Here is a 20,710-nt window from a genome sequence, read left to right on the forward strand (position 1 = left end):
TAATGAACTCTTTAATTATGTCTCCTATTTAAGAGAAATGACGCCCATTAGCAGCTTTCTGAGATTGAGATTGCCCATGATTTCATTTACTTTACATTAATACAGTGTGTGGCTCACAGGCATCGTTCTACTCTTAGATCAACTAAGTGCTCCTGAAATTGCCAATTTGAACTACTTCCGTTAATGGAAAAGATGATGGCGGAGAAGCCTAACTTGAGAGAAAAAGTTCTTCATGAAAGTGAAAGAGCCCATTTCAAATACTGCGGTGTCGTGTTGCTGTATGAGAATGTGTCCCTACGATTGTCTCGATAGTTTGAGGAGGACAGGATCTATCGTCATTTGGAGCCAGCACTAGCCTTCCAGTTGGAGCTCAACCGCATGCGCAATTTCGCCCTAACTGCCATCCCATGTGCCAACCACAAGATGCACCTGTACCTGGGTGCAGCCCGTGTGGAGGTGGGCACAGAGGTCACAGACTACCGTTTTTTTGTGAGGGCCATCATCCGCCACTCTGATCTGGTCACAAAGGTAAGAAATCGGGGGAAACAACCTTTGCGCTCTCTCCCTCTCTTTTTTTTTTATTTTTTTTATTATTATTTATATATCCTGAACATTAATCATATGTGCTCCTGCTCATACTACTGCTACTTTCACTTTCTGGTCTTCGACTAGGAGGCCTCTTTTGAGTATCTTCATAATGAGGCTGAGCGTCTACTGCTGGAAGCCATGGACGAGCTAGAGGTGGCTTTCAACAACACAACTGTACGAACTGACTGCAACCACATCTTCCTCAACTTTGTCCCCACAGTCATCATGGACCCGTCAAAGGTTTGTGAAACAGTACTACACACACACACCTCTAAAACACTGTCTGATCAACGGTCATATTGTTAATAACCTGACCTATTAATGGCTCTCATGAATCTTTCTCTACGAACTTCAGATTGAGGAGTCTGTGCGTTCCATGGTCATGCGTTATGGCAGCCGCTTGTGGAAGCTGCGAGTCCTGCAGGCCGAACTGAAAATTAACATCCGCCTGACTCCAACAGGGAAGCAAATTCCCATCCGCCTCTTCCTCACCAATGAATCAGGCTACTACCTTGACATCAGTCTCTACAAGGAGGTCACTGATTCCCGAACGGGACAGGTGGGGCCCAAAGATCGACAGGTGGGGCACTCATACATTTTCCATCTCATCTGCTTATTGTCCACTTGCTGGTCAAGGGCTTCAGCACTATCCTGGAAATTTCAGCTCCCAGAATGCAATTTACCAGCTCCTATTGTAAAGTTAAATATGTGAATTTAAATTAAAAATAAAAAAATCTGATATTAAGATTTGTTCATGTGGCTAGAGATCCAGTATGGTATCATGCCCTTTACCTGGGGGACAGTTCATTCAGTAATGGGTTTTTACAGCTGAATAGGTAAGTTGTACTGTATCCATCTCTCCATTATTATTACCACTGTCCATCCAATAGTTATTGAATGTTGCATAGCTGAAATGTACGTGGACACATTTACATTAAAGTGAAGTACCTTTTTGATTTGGTATTTTTGCTTGGTGATCACTTTCTTTGCTCCACACTACTTAGTGAATGTGAGAGGTGTTGAAGTTCTGTTTGAAGATTCAAGACATGATTGAGAATTTGACTGCGTTTCCTGCAGCCACAATCGTTTGAGAAAATGATTTGACTTTCCAAGAATATTGAGTAATTTGAAAGTTGGTAAAGTTGAAGGATAGTGTGGGTGTTTCTAATGTGGAGTGGAGGGCTGTTGGGCATTCAAGGACGTGCTGTGGAGTTTTGTTAAAGCTGCTCTAATCAATAATTGTCACTGTGTGGTTCTACGAAGCATCTTGCCGTCTATAAGGTCATTGAGCTGGTTTTACAATCCCTCACTTTGCTGTTTGGATTTGCTTTCTGATCTATACGGTTTCCTTTCACATCCACTTAGCTTATATGGTCAGGTCTGTATGATGCTCTTCTAGAGGCTGCAGTTCAGTTATATTGCCTGATGATTAGCAGGTGAAACAACAGATATTGTCATGATTATATCATAGCATATCATCATCATCATCAACATCATGCTCACAATAACGATTTCTGCTTCCCGGGTGAGGGTGAGGTTGTTGAAGACATGAATATACGTGTCTGTAAAGTGACTGTTTTGTCTCTCTGTGTTCAGATCATGTTCCAAGCATATGGAGACAAGCAGGGTCCTTTGCATGGCATGCTCATCAACACCCCTTATGTCACCAAGGACCTACTGCAGTCTAAACGCTTCCAGGCGCAGTCTCTGGGCACCACCTATGTCTATGACTTACCAGAAATGTTCAGACAGGTACAGTAAAACAAATTATTTCTTGACCACTGTCAAACTAGAAATAGTGAGTAATAAATCCTTTTCTATTTCATTTAATGTCCTAGGCTCTGAAGAAGCTCTGGCACTCAAGTCAGGCCTACGCCCACTTACCCAAATGCCCTCTTCCCTCTGAGCTGCTCACCTTCACTGAGCTGGTTCTTGACGCCCAAGGTCAGCTAGTTCAGATGAACCGATTGCCAGGGGGGAATGAGGTCAGTTTTCTATTCTTGTTCCATACATAAATACAGACATTAAACATTTAAATAAAGAAAAGGTTACTCACAGTGCCCCTGTTCGCCTTTTCTTTTAAAACGTGCAGTTTCCCTTTTACTCTGTAGGTGTCTCTGTGTTTCTTTGGCTGTGTACTTTACAGCTTGTTGAATACATTTTTGTTTTATTGCAAAGCTGAATGCATCATTAAAAGTACACAGTGAAATATTGGTTAGAAATTCTATTTATACCAGATATAAAATGCTACACTCTATATCAACCTTAGAACATGACAAATCTCACACATCATCTTACTCAGCTACACTATTTACAGGATATTTATGGCACAATATTTATTTATAGATGTTTAGTGCCTCTGCTCTGACTGTTCAGATTGGTATGGTGGCATGGAGAATGACACTGCGGACTCCAGAATATCCAGTGGGACGTGAGATCATCGTCATAAGTAATGACATCACACACAAGATAGGCTCATTTGGGCCCCAGGAGGACGTGCTGTTCCTGCGAGCCTCCGAGATGGCACGAGAAAGCGGAATCCCTCGAATCTACATCGCAGCCAACAGTGGCGCTCGCATTGGCCTGGCAGAGGAAATTAGACACATGTTCCATGTGGCCTGGCAAGATCCAGTTGACCCCTATAAGGTCAACCAGCTCTCCCTCCTTTCCCCTTGCTTTTAATTGTTTGTTTTACTGATCATGCCAGAATGTACTTTGTAGTTTTTGCATGTCTTGCCTTTTAAAAGATGTATTGACTTTTTATCATTTTTTCCCTGTAGGGTTTCAAGTATCTCTACCTCACACCTCAGGATTACAAGAAGGTTTCAGCTCTAAACTCTGTGCACTGCGAACATGTGGAGGATGAGGGAGAGTCCAGGTGCACTATTTTTTTTTTTATTTATTTATTACCTTTTGATACTGCGTGTGTGAAGAAATTAATCTGCAAGTAGCTGTAGCATCAGCGAGGTGTGAATGAATCTACAATTCAAAGCCCATGAGATTGCACCAGAGGTGACGGTGGAAGGGAAAGCCATTGGGAGGGGGTCGTGTCTGGCGTTGAGTGAATTCATGTCTTGTCAATGCAGGTACAAGATCACAGACATTATTGGAAAGGATGAAGGGCTGGGTGTGGAGAATCTGCGAGGGTCTGGGATGATAGCTGGAGAGTCCTCTTTGGCTTATGAGGAGATCATCACCATGAACCTGGTGAGACTGAAGTGGGCTTTGTTATACAGAGAACCCATACATGCAGACGAGCTGCTCCCATAACAAAGACTTTGTACAAATAATTAGCTTGAACAGTTGTGCTTGCATATGGTTTCCTTACATGCTGTATATTTAAAGCTTTAACCTTATTGTGTTGTATGATAGGTCACATGTCGAGCAATAGGAATTGGCGCCTATCTGGTGAGGCTTGGACAAAGAACCATTCAAGTGGACAACTCTCACATTATCCTTACTGGAGCTGGAGCACTCAACAAGGTGATTTATTTATTAATTTATTTATTTTTTTAAGACTTTAAAAAGACAATTTTATATTGAAAACAACAACACTGAATAAGTCCCAAACAAGTCATTTCTAAATCCACACAATTGAGGCATCTGCATTTTAATGACAAATTCCCTATAAATATTCATTAGTTGACTATTAAACTTTTTCGATAATGTTGGGAGAAGGGCAAAAAGACCGCAGGTTCTAAAATCTGAAATGACAGTTGTGTGTTCATATATAAAAGAAAAGAAATTAGAAAAATAGACCATGATTTTTGGTGCTCGTTCCTACTCAGCAGTCAGGCCTCCTCCTGCCTCCCCCTGTTCTACTTGGATTCTCTCTCCGATCCCAGCCACAGGCCCGCCTGCCACTCATAGTGGAATAATCGAAAGCGAACCATGAAGTTGTATTTGCATAGAAATAGAGTGACATGCCAGAGGCTGCAGCGCAGGACACCCATATCATTTGTTTTTAATCAAAATGAGAAGTTTTGCTGAGGTAGATTGTTTTCGGCATGCAATTTATGATGGTGTGTGGATCCACGTGTGTGCATGTATGCCTGTACGCTTCACTACCTCCTTTTGTCTTGCATTCCATTTTCTGCCCTTGTCAGTGTATTAAGATGACTCCATTTCAAATTAAATGACAGATTGCAATATGACAAATCATGTAAATGGCCCATGTGATGGCATACCCATTTGCTGGAAGCTCAGTTGTTTTTAAATGGTTCCATTGTTTAGCTAGTTGGAGGAGTCTCATAGTAAAGGTTACTGACAGCACTGTGTTCACACTGTGTAGGTTATCTATTGCAATGCATTGTATCATTTGTTTAAAAATGTTCGCATTGGTTTTAAAATATTACTGATTTCACTGTTGACACAGGGTTGTTATTTTCCTGCCCATTTATCATGTGGTTTCCTGGGTATTGAAACTTAATAGAGAGCAGGAGGCTCCACCCAGAGATTGTCATTTCATTAGTTGCTGGAAAGCTCTCATTACTTCATGGGACTGGGTAGTAACTACGAGAGCAAATACCCCAGTGAGCTGTGACATCCAGTTGGCCCCTTGTTTTCTTCCTCCAAGTCATCTCCCTCTGTTCCTCCTCCTATATCCCATCCTCTTCTCCCTGCTGTGGAATCTTAATGAAGTCAGCGATGGCCGGAGGCGCGGGGGTTTTGTGTATGTCAAGGTGACTGCAATGTTTCTTGGGGCCGCAGGCTTTCCTGACAGCTTTAGGAGAGTGCCCTAGATTTGTAGCCAGATACATAACCATTAATGGTAATAAAGAAAGTAAATGATGGCTGAAAAGGTGAGAGCTGAGGGTATGGATTGAGCTCCTCTCTGATTTTTATGGAAACATGTCAGTGCCCTGCCACCTGTTCTAGGCTGCTTGTGAAAATAGGGTAGGCTGGGAGGGAGATTTTATGGCTTTAGGTTGGCATCGGGGCAGTTTCAAGGGCAAATGCAGGTGGTTCTATCCTACCCTTATACAAAGCCACAATTACAGCTGATAGCCACAACTGACCTGACCTCCACTGAAGTGTGGAGGATTTAGAATGCCCCCATACAAAGGGATGTAAGCCAGTTGGATGAAGTTTCGGATGAGGAAGGGCATGTGTTAATTCACGCCGTCTGTTATAGTCCCCCAGGATGAGTGGCAGATGTTAACACCCACCTGTGACCGCTGTGAGAGATATCTGACTGCTCCTTCTGATCACTTGTATTGACAAGGCATTGGGTAACTGCAATGCAGGTTCCCTGCTGTTACCTGGATGCATGTGTGATCTCATTAATCCACAACCCTCTAGACTAAAACCTGGTAACAACACCTCCTGTTGTCAGCCAAGGTTGCACAACACGAGCAGTGGATTAACTCTGTTGTCTCCACTAGAGCCAACGGAGAGGAGGCTTTTAGTGGGGAAATGACCACAAAATCAAATTAGACAGAAAACCCCACCTCCAGTTTTCAAACGGGTCTCAAGAGCCAAACAGCATTGTGTTGCTGTACTTTTTGATTATTACCTTTGAACTGTATGTCCTTTATGAGACGGAGTTGAATGTCAGCCAGTCTGAGACTGTAGAATCCTCATATTTGCCTTTTTCCGACAACAGGTTTTGGGCAGAGAAGTGTACACATCGAACAACCAGCTTGGTGGAATTCAGATCATGCACAACAATGGCGTGACCCATTGTACAGTCTGTGACGACTTTGAGGGAGTCTTCACTCTTCTCCAGTGGCTGTCCTACATGCCCAAGGTAATTAAGCTGTTGGTGCGAATGAGATGCTACATCCTGAAATTGAGTCTTTCATCTTAATGTTCAAAGCTGTCCATTTAAAATAAATACATTCTCCTTTTACAGTGTAAATTTAGTCCAGTACCCATCCTCGTGGCCAAAGATCCCATAGATCGGCTAGTAGAGTTTGTTCCAACCAAGGCTCCATATGACCCTCGCTGGATGTTAGCAGGACGTCCCAGTCAGAGTGAGTCTTTTATCAGTTTTTCAGAGATGACTACATAAAATCCATACCATGATGATAACTGTGACGATTTATATTTTCCCTTTACTCCTCTCATCCTTTCAATCCAAACTGCTTTTAAAGCAATCATAGAGCCACAGAGTGTTATTAAATGTAAATATAATGATTCATCATTTCATCCCAAAATCCCTTTGGGTTGAAGTTTGAATAATGAATTACTAGAATGAGACTACAAATTAAGTAAGAGAGAAACAGTGAAGCCTAACATCATAGTGCTAAAGGCAAGATCAAGGTAGAACCAAAATGGATGCAATGCATTTTACACTACAGGTCAGGGCCGTGAGCAGGTTCCACATCAGTTCACATCGGTTTAGAGTTTAATTACAGCTCAGGATGGCGACGAGATTGGGGGACAGTATGAAAGGCCATCGTATCTGGTAGTGATGAGTGGTGAAGTTTAATTGAATAGTAACCTCTGAGGCCGGGAATGCTTCTCAGAGTTTGCAGGCAGAAAAAGAGCTGTGCAGGCCTCCTTATACAGTCATCTATCAACATGCTGCCCAGATCGATTATCAGGAAAATAAATGCCCAACCTAAGACTGCATTTGAAAGAAAGTCTGATATTTTTTTATGTGTGGAAAGACAATATATTCTGAAATTGAATTTATTTGCATTTGCCAATAATTAAGTCCCCTTTCCGTTCCTGTTTCACATTTTTCTTTTCTGCTCTCTCTCACACTACTCCCACTCCTCTATATATAAAGCTCCAAAGGGTTCCTGGCAGAGTGGTTTCTTTGACAATGGTTCCTTCATGGAGATCATGCAGCCATGGGCTCAGAGTGTGGTGGTGGGCAGAGCCAGGCAAGTATCCCAACAAAATATGCAGAACGATATGCTGCTAAAATGTATTAATTTACACCATAGATAATTATCTTGGCATTATAAAATGAAGTGAAGGTATTTTGTAGATGTCAGTGCTCAAAGGTCTCTCTCCACAGACTGGGTGGGATACCTACTGGAGTGGTTGCTGTGGAAACCAGGTCAGTAGAGCTATCAATCCCAGCTGATCCTGCCAATTTGGACTCCGAGGCGAAGGTAAGGGGTCCCTCAAAGCATAAACAAAGCATAAACAGATGCTCAGGTACTGATGCTCAATTGTCTGATTTGTATATTTAGATCATCCAGCAGGCAGGACAGGTGTGGTTCCCAGATTCTGCTTTCAAAACAGCTCAGGCCATTAAGGACCTGAACCGCGAGGGCTTACCTCTCATAGTGTTTTCCAACTGGAGAGGTTTTTCTGGTGGAATGAAAGGTACTTTACCTTCCATAGTAAGGAAATAATCTGGGTTTTCTGGGTTTTATCTAATTTGTGTATCTATTTCTTCTTATTAGACATGTATGACCAGGTGCTGAAGTTTGGGGCCTACATTGTGGACGGGCTGAGAGAGTACAAGCAGCCAGTACTGGTTTATATTCCCCCACAGGCAGAGCTCAGGGGGGGCTCCTGGGTGGTTATAGATCCCACCATCAACCCTCGTCACATGGAGATGTACGCTGACAAGGACAGTCGGTGAGTTGGGTAGAAAAATGACAGAATATATATATATATATATATAGCAACTGTATTTTTTATTTTTTTTTTATAATATACAAACTACAAATCCAATAATGCAGAGCAGCAGCTGCCTTACCGAATGGTTGGCTACCTGCGAACATTCCCGCATCAATTACGTCAGATCAATCAAGCATCTGTTGATGTATAAATCCCTAATTTCAAGTCGAAGCCAGCTCCTTACAACGGCAAAGAGAACAGCTAATTCTGAAAACAGAGCCTTTTCAAATCCGGTGGGAGGCTGAGTATGTGTTTACTGACATTCTGGTGTGTCTTATTTGTAGAGCTAATGTGGCTGTAATTAAGGAACATAATCTAAGAAGAAATGTTTTGATATCTTATTATTTTAACTTTTACTTAAAAGCACATATTTAATTTTTATTTTTTTTGCAGCATGTTTATATTTTATATAAGTATAATTTTGACAGGAGATATATTTATTGAGAGCCAAATAAAAAGTTATTTATTTAAATTTATTTATTTGGCAATAATGTTGTGTCCTTTGTCCTATGCTTTGATTCCTAACTAAACATTTAGTTTTAATCTGTTCATTAAATATCCTGTTCCTGACCTAAAGTGTGCTTTGAATTTTGACCCCCAGAGGTGGAGTATTGGAGCCTGAAGGAACTGTAGAGATCAAGTTTAGGAGAAAGGACCTGGTGAAGACCATGAGAAGAGTTGATCCAGTCTACATGAGCTTGGCTGAAAGATTGGGTGAGTCCAATTCGATTCTAATTAAAAGGTGTCTTTGTCCCCTTTAGCCTTGTTCTCATTTTGGTGTATTAGTAAGGAGCAATATATCAGGTGGGAGCTTGTGTGCTTTCACTGTTGTTCTTTATTTGGTGTTGATTGTATCGTCTCCATTGCACTCCCCCGGGAGGCGTGTCAATCACAACCTGCTCGGATCAATCACCAGCTCCTCCTGTCGTTTCTATACAGCCTATTGATTTTCCTCAGTGCTCAGAGGAACTCTGGTCCAGTGGTGTGTGGGCTTGGCGCTTTGGGCAAACTGGTGAAATAGAGGGAATACTGGGGAGGGTTTGAGAGCTAACAGATTGGAATTGACAGAAATCAGTCTTTGGTGACAGCAGCCAGAGGTCTTGAGCACCAAAAAATGAAAAAATAAACAACACATTGTCAAAGCTGGGAATTAACACAGCTGCATTCAACTTGATTTAATGACACTATTAGGTAAAACCCAAATCTTGGACGACTTCTACATAAGAAATGCTAAAATTAACTTCTCTTTCTCACCTTTGATTTGATGATGGTTGGCATGGTCTTGTTTAAAAACTCCAACAGGTACCCCCGAGCTCAGTCCCCCTGATCGTAAAGAGCTGGAGACCAAGCTCAAGGAGCGCGAAGAGTTTCTTCTGCCCATCTACCACCAGGTGGCTGTGCAGTTCGCAGATCTCCATGACACCCCAGGTCGCATGCAAGAGAAGGGCGTCATCACGGTGAGAAAGCCCAAACCCCACTAATCTTAACTTGCGTGTTGTGTATGTGGATAACCTAAAAAGCCCACAGGGAGGAGTCAGTCTAGTTTCCGCCGCAGCTGCCTGGTAAATGATGTTTGGTTCCACCAGGCTTTCTGTGAGACTCATTCTCGTAATTACCTTCCGATGAACCTGGCTCATCACCTGAGAGCCCACAGAGCAGCCTCAGGCAGCCCTCGTCTCATTCTGTGCCATTCACAGTCTCATCTTTCATGTATAAACGCACACATTGGCTTTGGTCACATGACCAAAAGGATGTAGAAGACCTTTTGCCAGTTTGTTTTGCTACTATGACAGTGTGATCCCTGTGACAGTAGTTTCTAAAATTACATCAAATCTTCAGTCTGACATGAACACAGAAAAGCACATTTCTGGCATAACAGTAATATATTTCAAATTTAACTTGCATATTAAAATACACATGCTTACTGAATATTGTGTGTACATTTTAAGAGGATCTGCTTGTCTAAGTATTTGCTTTCTATTTTAGGATATCCTGGAATGGCAAACTTCCCGTCAGTTCTTCTATTGGCGTCTGCGGCGTCTGCTCCTGGAAGACACAGTAAAGAGGAAGATCCAAGCAGCCAATAGCGAGTTGACAGATGGCCAGGTCCAGGCAATGCTGCGTCGCTGGTTTGTGGAGGCAGAGGGGGCTGTCAAGGTAACACCCAGCACATATTTATAGAGTTTGTTTAACTCCGTGTTCATTTAAGTCTGTTGTAATTAGTAATTGAGTAAGGCTTAATAAGTGTGTTAAGTGAGTTATGAACTAAACTGAACTCAAGCCTGAGCTGTAGTTTTGTTCAGGGCAGTGTGCAGATGCACTCAAGTGAACCTTATTAGCCCCTTGTTTTCATCCTGAACTTCTATCCTTTGTCCACAAGGTGCAGCAGATAAAGAAGTAGTAAGCATTCTTGTTAAATCATCATGATTAAATACAGATGGACTGATAACAAGTAATAAAAAAATAAGCATCCCTCGGTGATACATAAATGCTGTTTCAGCCCAGGCTCAGAGGACCAGCCGCAGGGGTGACAGGAGCTGAGCCCGGTGTTTGAATCTCCTAAGAAGTGGCCTTCTTGTTAGCTAATACATTATCCCAATCAGGACTGTCTGTCTTAAGCCACAATTAATCACAGTCCTGGCACGTGCAGATAGGAGAGCAACACGCTGTTTCTTAATTAAAAGCAAACAGATTAAAAATGATTAATAAGGGCATTAAATGTTCTTGTGGACCTCAAGCAGGACTGTTCATAAAAAAGGCAAGAGCCCATTAAACCCCTCCACCCTCATATCTTTGCTAAGCCCTCCAGCCCGGCTTTGTTTAAGATCAGAGATCCCAGCTTTCATGAATACAAATTTTCCTGTTGGGTCCAGTCAACAAAGCATCAGACCCCCACTTTGTGTCTGTCCATGTTCTTTGTTGTTATTGATATTTATTTATTGATTCACAATATTTTTTTTTTTTGGGGGGGGGGGGTTATTTGGAAAAATCCAGAAGCACTTCATCTTCTCCTCTTTAACACCCCCTTCTCTGCTTCACAGGCCTATCTGTGGGAGAACAACGAAGAGGTGGTGGGATGGCTAGAGAGGCAAATAGCTGAAGAAGAGGGAGCAAGGTCCGTCATCGACGAGAACATCAAGTACATCCGCCGAGATCACATCCTCAAGCAGATTCGCAGGTGATATTTTCGTGAAAAGTTCAACAGTGCAACGCATTTTTCTTGCTTTTCTGTTCGCCACAGGGATGCATGAGATGGAGCTTTCTGTGCTTAATTGTGATGTTTTCGTTCGGTGTTGCCCTTCATTTCCAGTCTCGTTCAAGCCAACCCAGAGGTTGCCATGGATTCCATTGTGCATATGACCCAGCACATCTCACCCACGCAGAGAGCTGAGGTGGTCCGTATCCTGTCTACAATGGAGACGTCAGCCTCCTCCTAGTGCGACCGGGGCAGCTCCCCGGTGCCTGGCTGAATGAGTCCAGGCCAAAATCACAGCCAAAGAGGCCTGGCTCAGCCAGACCCACTGTACTGGAGCCTGCGCTGGAAGCTGTGGCTGGAGGAGCCAACGTGAAGGCCCTTGGCAGCTGCCAAGTTACTAATGAGCAGTTGGCAATGATTCACACTATGAAAAAGTTTAGATGACATCAATCACAACATTTTGTACATTGTCTTACACGTATGATGGTGGTGCAGCCGGGTATTTTGTAATCAAGTGCAATTGAAAAACGAGTAAAGGAATATCTGCTCACTAAAAATTCTAAAACATGTGTAGCTTAGTGTAGTTTACACAGTTGGCCCAAACGGATGTTTATGCGCCCATGATAATCAGCGACCTCCCTTCGTTCGAATCGGAGTGTGCACAAAAATACATTTAGAATGTTGTTGTCATGTTAAAACGCACCTTGGTTTGTGACATACGCTTGTTAAGATTTGCACGTGTTTTGATGACCAGCTCAACAATGGCAACACATTGCTCGGGGGGCATTAGCAAGAAAGGAGGTTTGAAACCCCTAAGTAGGAAGCACTTGGTTACTGAACAAAGACGGGGAACACTATAACAGATTTGGACGGGAGAGCCCAGCGGGGAGCAGGGAAAAGGTCCCTTTTAGACCCCGACTGTTTCACAGTTACCCTGCAGTGAGCAATGGGCTGCTCGTCTCACAACAAAACCACAGCTGTCCCTTCTGTTCTCACTCCCACAGTACACACATGCTGCTTAACATGCACTTTACTTCTAGGTGTTTCCTTCAAATTGCATGCAGAATCCAACCTGCGCCGTTTTAACTGTTGCATCTAGCGTACGTACAGACACACACACATGTAGGTGCACAAAGTTGACACAAAAAGTAATACAAAGAGAGCTAATAATAGTTTGAGAGTGAATAGTGGATAATAGCGCGCTTGTTCAGAAATTCTCTGTTCTGCCTCGGGTTACTGTTTTTTGACAACCATTGTGTTGCTCCTCAAATCAATCACTTGAGTTTTTAGTTGTTTTTTTTTTTTAGTTGCGTTTAGTGTTGTTGTTTGTTTTTTTTTGTCTGTTTGTCCCGTTACGTTTTTTTTAGCTAAAGAACTATTTTTGAACTTACAAACGGTTAGGTGGCTAAATCTATTAAATGTCTGTGAAAGAACAAAGACTAGTGTTCACTGGACTTACACTGTATGTTACATGTCAGATATGGGGACTAATTTTACTGCAATCCACGTCAACTATTCTATTTAATCTTTGTAGCTTTATGTAAATGACTTGTTACACACTAGTCTTGCAATTGTAAGAATTGTTTGCATCATTTGTTCTGTTAGTGCAATTTACTTACAGTATGTATGACAAGTTTTTATCGCCTCCAGATTTAATGAAAAAGTTGAAAGGAGTCATAGTTTTTGTTTTGTTTTTTTTATGACATTTTTAACAATGTGACATTAAGGTCATCTTCACATAATCTGAAAGGATGACATGATCTTTGGTCGCCATCTGAAATTTGATTTAATCCTGGTGTGGGGGGAATTCTAAGCTTTTAAACCTTTACTAATAAAGTACTTAAAACTTTAAAAGATTGTATTTACCAAATCTGTGAAAGGTCATAAATATTTTATTCTGCTCGTTTTGGAATTTGTGACGAAACTTTGAATCAAATACAAAGAGCTAATGTGTTTGTTCAACGCTGCAAAACTTGAGTCATGTGTTGTTTAATAGCTGAAGAATCTATTTAAAATTGAACACTCTCATGATAAATGGGAAAAGTGTAGTATGTACTGCACAAACCAAATGTGTGATCAAACTCGCAGAAGACTTTTACAAGTCAGGCAAAAGTGCTGTGTGTGTCTTTTTGTCCACTATTTGTTGATTGGACCTTTTGAACTGACCTTTTTAAGAATTGCACGTGTCCAACAATATGCTTGAAAACCCACTCGCCACCATTTAAACCAGTTTGAATTGCATATGCTATACTTGAGTTTGATGTCAATAGGCAACCATAAAATAATATTTTAACAGTAGAGTAGGAAAACAGCAGTACAACGCCTACTTCAGTCCTGTACATCTTTGCAACACTAACGATGTAAAATGGCTTCATGCTCAGTGCTGTGCCTTTTGTGTGCCTGTGTTGACATGTAGTCCAGTTGCTTTATAAGTAACTGGTCGTTCCCTTTGCACGGATGGAGTAGAATTTACAATATGAGCTCTAAATGTGTCTGCAAATTTAATAAAGCTTACCCAACTTAGTTTGAGGCATCTTTGTGCAAATACTAACATTTCTGTCTAAGCTGCATTTTTCTCACATTGCAACTAAGAAGGTGGTTTCAACAAGACTTAGTTTTCAAAGAAGTTGCGCTAATTTAATTTGTCAGTTTTTTTTTTTTTTTTTTTTTTTTACATATTGATGATCCTTGGAACAGATAATCACATCACTGGAAGCCTCATTAATTTTGGCAGTCTGAAATAAGTATATTACACTGGAGAGACATTTTCTGATTACTGGGAAATGATAGTCTTTCCACTGCTCAATCCACAGATGATTAAAGTAGCATTTTCTTCCTAGGTTTTTAAACTTCAACAGTATTAGGGAGAATGAAGCAGATCAAAGAAATTTTGAGGGATCTATCTCATCTTTTTTTTTTTTTTGTAAAGTTTGTGCCATTCTTTCATATCATCCCCACGGCTCTGTCAACTCTATTACCATCCTACCAACAAATATGTAAGACAAATTGAGTTGCATGCACCCAATACCCACCACAATTATGGGAGGCCCAATACGAAAATGAGTCATTTGGTGGTATAATTAGAAGTGTGTCTTGCTAGGTCTCTCTTGTCTCCCAGAGGGTTTTGCTCATTTGTGGTGGCATGCTAGGCTGGCTAATTCCTATTTTAATCACCAACAAACTGCAGAATCAGGCTCCTTTTCACTCACTTGAGTGGAGAGAGGAGGATTGGTTCGTGAAACTTAAAGTGAACTTAATGTTTTTTGTTTTTTTTTAATTTACAATGTTGGTCAGAAGTGTTGATTTAGATCCTTTCAGTGTTTTAATGGTGATGGAATAACTACTTTTAATGTTACAATAAAACCAAGCTGATAACTGAGTGGAGATTTCTTTTATTTCCCATTTGCCGAGCCCTGGCGACTGCTGCTTTCAGGCAGAACTGTGACAAAAAAAAGGGAACAGAAATATTAATGGAAAAAAGGGAGAAAATCAGTGTCTGCGATGAGATTGAAATGGAGGCATTAAGATTGCACAGAGGGGAGACTCAATCATGCATCTGAAGCAACCATAATTCCACGTTCACGCTTCTCAGTGACTTGACAGCACTTAAGAGACAATGCCTGTGACCCAGTTGCAGGATTCCAATTAGCGAGGCGTATGCAACAGTTGAGACGAAAAGAGAACAGGGTCTTTACAGTGCCCCAGGGCTGTCTGATTACTGCCTGAAAACAAGAGTCTTTTGCCCGTGACAAAGAGAAGACCGACACAGAGGGAGAGCAAGGCCCCAGCTGTTCTTCCTCTCTCCGGGCTGAGGATTCTGAAGAGCTCATCTCATCGCCGCCTGTGCGCCTGCATTTTCACATCCCAGCTACGCTGTGCAGCAGCACAGCCACACTGAGATGCCTCTTACTTGTGTCTTATGAGTTCAGAAAATGTGTAGCTTTTTCATTCCACCCTGGCATAGAGGCTGGCGACCTCTAAGCCTCCTGTTCTTACGAAGTGTTTTATCTGCAGATTGAAGCTGCATAGCTGCTTCCCCCAAAGAACGTTTTCATTTCAATTCTATACTCGGTACATTATATAATTCAGGTTGTACTACACTCATTAGTAGAGTGGTTAAGTTGGCTACAACTACAGGGTAATAGAGTCTAACATTTTAATATTGCCTGCACTAGTTTAAATATTCATTTTTACACTTCAGTTTGAATGAGTGTTAGGACGTTTGATTATTTCCTGTTAAAAGAGATTTGACATATTGTGTAAGAATTAGTAATATCAACATTGAAATACACTTCAAACAGTTCACTGTGTAAAAGAATTCCAGTGCCTTTTCAGTGTGGCTGAGTTTAAGCTGATCCTCTAATGGGAAGTAAAACACTGTTGTCACACTGCGGGCTTTGTGAGATTTCCCACTGCATTTCAGGCTTTCATGATTTGTAATGTTTGATAGACTTAAATCATGAAGGGCAAGCCAAGCTTCTGAAAAGCAATTTCCATCAATAGATCAAAAATTAGAATAAATGATGTATTGTTTCTATAATGTGAGCGGGCCAGGCTGCAGAGTTATAGCCAGACAGTGAATCTCTCCAGGGGCACAAAGGCAGCCTGTCAGCCAGCTGCATGAGGGGCTTAATCTCCAATCCGTGTTTGAAATGTGCCACAAAGGTCAAAGATTACAACACTCTGTGATTATGACCACCTAATGCATGCATTCTCATTCTGCCAGAGCTTGGTAAACATTGGCTGAGGACTAACTGATCGCCACGACACCGGAGACGGGGGGCTATTTCACAGGAAGACAGACCTGCTGCAGGCAGAAGAGGAAGAAAGCATCAGAATGAGACACACATCCAAAGCTATGAGTTCATTACCGATGCAATTCAATTTAAGTCAGCACGACTGGGCCGTGAAACAAGCAAATTATTTTTCTATCTGCGACATCAGGACTATATCATTTAATCAGTGCAATCATAACGCAGGCTTTTCTCTACAGCGAGGCAGTGTGTACGCGTTTTCAGAGGATTCGTGTCACACAGTTTGGTTTAATAACTTGATATTTAGTATCTATAGTGAGTGGAAAATGGGCCAGCCCTAACACTACACTAAGTTACTTGACCTCCCCAAGTCACCACTTTTCCTCTTCGATCGCTGTTCCTTTGCATGGTCTATGGCTATAGATCCAAATTTGGAATCTATCTGAAAAATACAACTGGCCATTGTGGAAATGAATAAAGGCCATATTAACAATGCTGTACAGTTTGTCTCTCCCTCAAATCCCTGAACCTTGAGAGTCCACCTCACTTCAGTCCACCCACCAGTCATTCTGGAATTTGAGACCGTCTCTGCTGCAGTCTGTTGTTCATCTCCAAGAGAAAATCAATTGTATGCTGTAGCTGAGTACGCAATGACTAACTTGCTATTTGTCCTAATACTGCTGCATATTGCTGAAATTGATTTGTCACTAGTATTAGCACAAACTGTGACAAACATAGCTTAACCAGTATAAACAAATGGGTGTAGCATATGCGCCCGTGTATTTGTGCATTGCAGACCAGGTGAATCTGCTCCCTATACCATGCAGCCATCCTCCCTTCTCCTCTCATCACCCGCCCCCCCCTTTCTCTCAACATTAACATTCATGGAACCACTGGAGTGTGGAGAGCTTCGTACATCAAGCCAAGAACGATGCAGGGATGAAGGAGGATGGAAGAATTGGAGGGGTGCGGCACGGTGGACAACTTGGGAAATGAGAGAAAGGTCAGCAACCAAGGTGTCACATACTGTATGGAAAAAATAGGAGGCCCACACTACATGCTAAAAGACAGAGAGGTCATTGGCTGTTACTGTACTGTATCTCTCACATGTCTGAGAATCTGTTTGGTCTAGCACTCAGATCCAGACTCATTATCATCATGATCAGACATCCATGATCTTAGTTTACCATGATGTTTGCCACATATATATAAACACAAAATCACCTTGGCTATCCCTCTATGTTTCCTTCAGTGTGGCCTACATTACAGTATTTGTTGTAAAAAAAAAAACTGAAGGATGAGATTAAAATTAATTGAATTTGAAATTGGGAACAGACATATGTGGGCTCCAGCAAATGCACAGACCCACATGCCAGTGAAGTGCACATGAAGACACTAAAAACCTCAGCGATGAAACACAATCGGACTCATGCCCCAGTCTGAGATGAGAGCTAAGTGTAGCCTTCCACAGACAGAAGTTATCTATTCTTCTAATCTATTAAACATGGGTAATTAGGAAACAACAATAATAATACAGGTCATTTCTGCATGTATTTCTATGCATTGAACATGGTTTATTGATTTATTCAGCCTACGCTGAAGAACACTGCACACTCCTCATTTGCGAGCTGTGGCGTTCGAAGGCTTGCTGACTAAAAGAGTCCAGCGGTGGCCCACTTCGAGAGGTGTGCCACATTAAAATGCATGCATTACAGGCGCATCAGTGGAGCGTGGAAGTCAACTCCCTACGGAGATGTAGGTTTACTGCCTCTCACAGGGGCCTGTGGAACGGCTGGATTTGTGACCAGTGTCCTCTGGCTCTGAAGGGCAGAGGCAATCAAGCACGGAAAATCAGTGTTTGACAACACGGCATAGTGTCACCTAAAAGAGTTGGTGTCCAACTTTTAAATCAAACTGAAAAACCATTTTTAGGTCATCTACTGTCCTCGCTTGCTTGCTGCTAATAGCTTAAACAAAGTTGTTTCGTTGACACATGTTTTCACTGGGTTCCCTCTGCTTTTTCATACAATGACAATGTAAAGGAGGAGCGAGCGGGGCAGCTGATGAGCCCTCCTCCATCTCCACCTCCGCCCTTGCCTGGTCCACCTCATTACACCCATGCACACATACATTCAGGGGCGCAAGCTTTTTCACGCTCGAGCGTTGCACGCTTGATTGTAAATGAGAGAATCATCAACCCCTCTACATGTCACGTCATTGTCTCCACTTGGAAAACGTGAAGGATTGTTTGGGTAAACCTGCTGGAATGGGGGGTGGACGACCTCTTCTCAAGACGACTTTCTAGATTTCAGCTGTGCTGGGTTGTTATTATTAAGATTATAACTTGCTTTTTTTTATTATTTTGTCATTATGGGCTGATTTCTGCAGATTAATTGGGGGAAAAATGCAGCTTGAAATTCATTTTGTTGCCATTTCACTGTCTAAAAATAGCAGGAGCTGCCATTCATATCTGCCTTGGCTTTTGTGAGTGAACAGCTTGTCAGTATCTATAACATGCTGAAATCATCTCAGCCCTTAGATTTACAGATTAAGCACTGCGGGAGAAGAAAGTAGGTGGGGAACTCTTATGATTCTGTGCTCTTCAGCTTTAATCAAAAGTACACTGACGTGCTGAAGCCCCCTCCCTCTCTTTCATAATAATGGACCGCTAAAAATTCAGGAGGCAGGCTCCACACAAATCACTCGCCAGATTTGAGTCCAATGCAATAAATATGTAAATGAGGAGAAGCCAATGTCTCGTAGCTTCGAGATCAGCATGAGGAGAAAAAAAAAAAAAAAAAAAAAAAGGGAAGAACTGTATTAATTGCCCGTGGCCAGAGGAATTCTATTACTGTGGGCATTGATTATAAAATTGTATGTGTGAATGATTTTCATGTAGAAAGTGCACCACTAAGCCCGGAGCAAAAAGTGAAGAAAGAGTCAAATTAGTGAATTGGGACAGATTGTGCAAGTAACTTAAAAGTATCAGCAAGCACAAAAAGGCCAAATCTGAGTTCAAATAAGATTTAGATTAGAAAATAAAAAGGCTTTTCATCTCACATTACAATAAAGTATTATTCCCTCGCAACATTTGAACTAATGTATTTATGAAGATTTATTTATATCAGGTGTTAGATCTCCCCTCTCTGGGCTTTTAGGTGTTCAAACTCGTAAAACAGTTACACAACCTATGGGAACGGGAACCAGAATATTGTTAATTTTAATTTGATAGCAAAGTTCATGATGTTAGTTGACATTTTTACAGACTACATCGCTATGAGGGAGTGACAAAAAAGTGAGGAAGATCCTAAAAAGTCAAGTCAAAAAGCCAATTGAGCAGAAAGATTGGTTGTGTTTACTACAGGATAGAAACTCTGTGAAACAGTTAGATTGGTTTTATAGTTAAACTAACTTCTTCAGAGGTCGAATCGTTGTGTACTCTACAGTTGTACATTTATTTATTTATTGTGCACAGTTTATCCACGATAATCGCCGTCGGTTAGATTCAAATTGATTTGCTGGCCTCTTGTTTGACTTGCTAATCTCTCACTTAATCAAGGCATTTTGTTCAGATAAACAGGGATTAGTTTGATTAGCTGCATAAAATTATCTCTTAGAGAGAAGGGAGCGTTCAGACCTGACAGCCGTCATATTATTTAATTCACATAATATGGAAGAGATGAAGTGTTTGTTAGTACTTACATAAATGTCTACTTTGAAATCTTATTGTGTTGCTGTTCTTGTTTATTTCTGACATTCATCATGAACAGGGCATAGCTGCTGGTTAACTGAATTAATATTTTTTAACCTTTAATTTAAAAAGGCTTTTTTAGGTGTTAATGGGCTTGATTGAAATCTATCACAGCCATTCTGCCACACAGTATAGTTGCAGCCTGCTTGTATAACATCAGCTCCATCCATGCTTGCCCTCCTTCAATTACATCTTGTGCCCTAATATTAATCTTAAAACATCCTTTTCTGCAGTTCATGCTTCGGGATCCCACTTGTCCACCCTTCCGCCCCCCGACCTGCTCCGCTAATCTGCTCCTCCAGCATCCGTCGTCACTGATCAGCATCGGTTTGGGCCTTCTCCACGCCTCTCTCGTCTCTCCACAAAATCTGTACATCAGCTTCTTCACATTTATCACAGATTCCTCAACATCCGAATCACTGTAGATGTTGTTTGTAGACGAGCAGATCCACATGAGCCCCTGCAGCTGTGCTCAGGAAATTAAGTGGAAAATACCTGGAGTATGAACAATTCCCAAATAGATATGAACATTATAAACAAACACATTATAATGTTCAGTAGCTTTCCACTTAAACAACCTGATGTCTCTAAAATGTCTGTGTTGTATGTTAGAGGAATATTATAAATTACTTTTGATGAATTCAGGAAGAAGCCAGAAAAGCTTTTTTCTGGTGTCCTGCGTTCTTTCCTCGCAGCACTGAGCAGACACGAGCCACTTAAACCTCAACACCTCACTAACATTTGCAAAGGGATCCAAAAAAGAACGCTGACCAATTGCTCCTGGGCCTGAAATTGATTGCCGCCTAGATGACTCGCCCAGATTAGGCATCACCGTCA

The 20,710-nt window shown here is 41.6% G+C and overlaps 1 protein-coding gene across 4 annotated transcripts in view; it reads left to right on the forward strand.

Annotated features, from left to right (window-relative positions):
* acaca (acetyl-CoA carboxylase alpha) overlaps nt 1-14,743 on the forward strand; it is a 31,823-nt gene extending 17,080 nt beyond the window's left edge. For all 4 annotated transcript variants that reach the window (XM_026370438.1, XM_026370439.1, XM_026370440.1 and 1 more), the window contains 20 exons: nt 313-528; nt 673-828; nt 944-1,168; nt 2,185-2,340; nt 2,427-2,573; nt 2,965-3,234; nt 3,369-3,466; nt 3,675-3,795; nt 3,961-4,071; nt 6,194-6,337; nt 6,443-6,563; nt 7,325-7,421; nt 7,559-7,655; nt 7,737-7,872; nt 7,953-8,130; nt 8,774-8,886; nt 9,475-9,629; nt 10,159-10,329; nt 11,214-11,350; nt 11,483-14,743. In XM_026370438.1, coding sequence (XP_026226223.1) covers nt 313-528; nt 673-828; nt 944-1,168; nt 2,185-2,340; nt 2,427-2,573; nt 2,965-3,234; nt 3,369-3,466; nt 3,675-3,795; nt 3,961-4,071; nt 6,194-6,337; nt 6,443-6,563; nt 7,325-7,421; nt 7,559-7,655; nt 7,737-7,872; nt 7,953-8,130; nt 8,774-8,886; nt 9,475-9,629; nt 10,159-10,329; nt 11,214-11,350; nt 11,483-11,609 — 2,976 coding nt within the window. In that variant the 3' untranslated portion in view covers nt 11,610-14,743. The remainder of the gene's footprint in view (nt 1-312; nt 529-672; nt 829-943; nt 1,169-2,184; nt 2,341-2,426; nt 2,574-2,964; nt 3,235-3,368; nt 3,467-3,674; nt 3,796-3,960; nt 4,072-6,193; nt 6,338-6,442; nt 6,564-7,324; nt 7,422-7,558; nt 7,656-7,736; nt 7,873-7,952; nt 8,131-8,773; nt 8,887-9,474; nt 9,630-10,158; nt 10,330-11,213; nt 11,351-11,482) is intronic.
* The last annotated feature ends 5,967 nt before the right edge of the window (nt 14,744-20,710 follow it).

The sequence above is a fragment of the Anabas testudineus genome, chromosome 14 (assembly GCF_900324465.2).
Source record: "Anabas testudineus chromosome 14, fAnaTes1.2, whole genome shotgun sequence".
Taxonomy (NCBI): domain Eukaryota; kingdom Metazoa; phylum Chordata; class Actinopteri; order Anabantiformes; family Anabantidae; genus Anabas; species Anabas testudineus.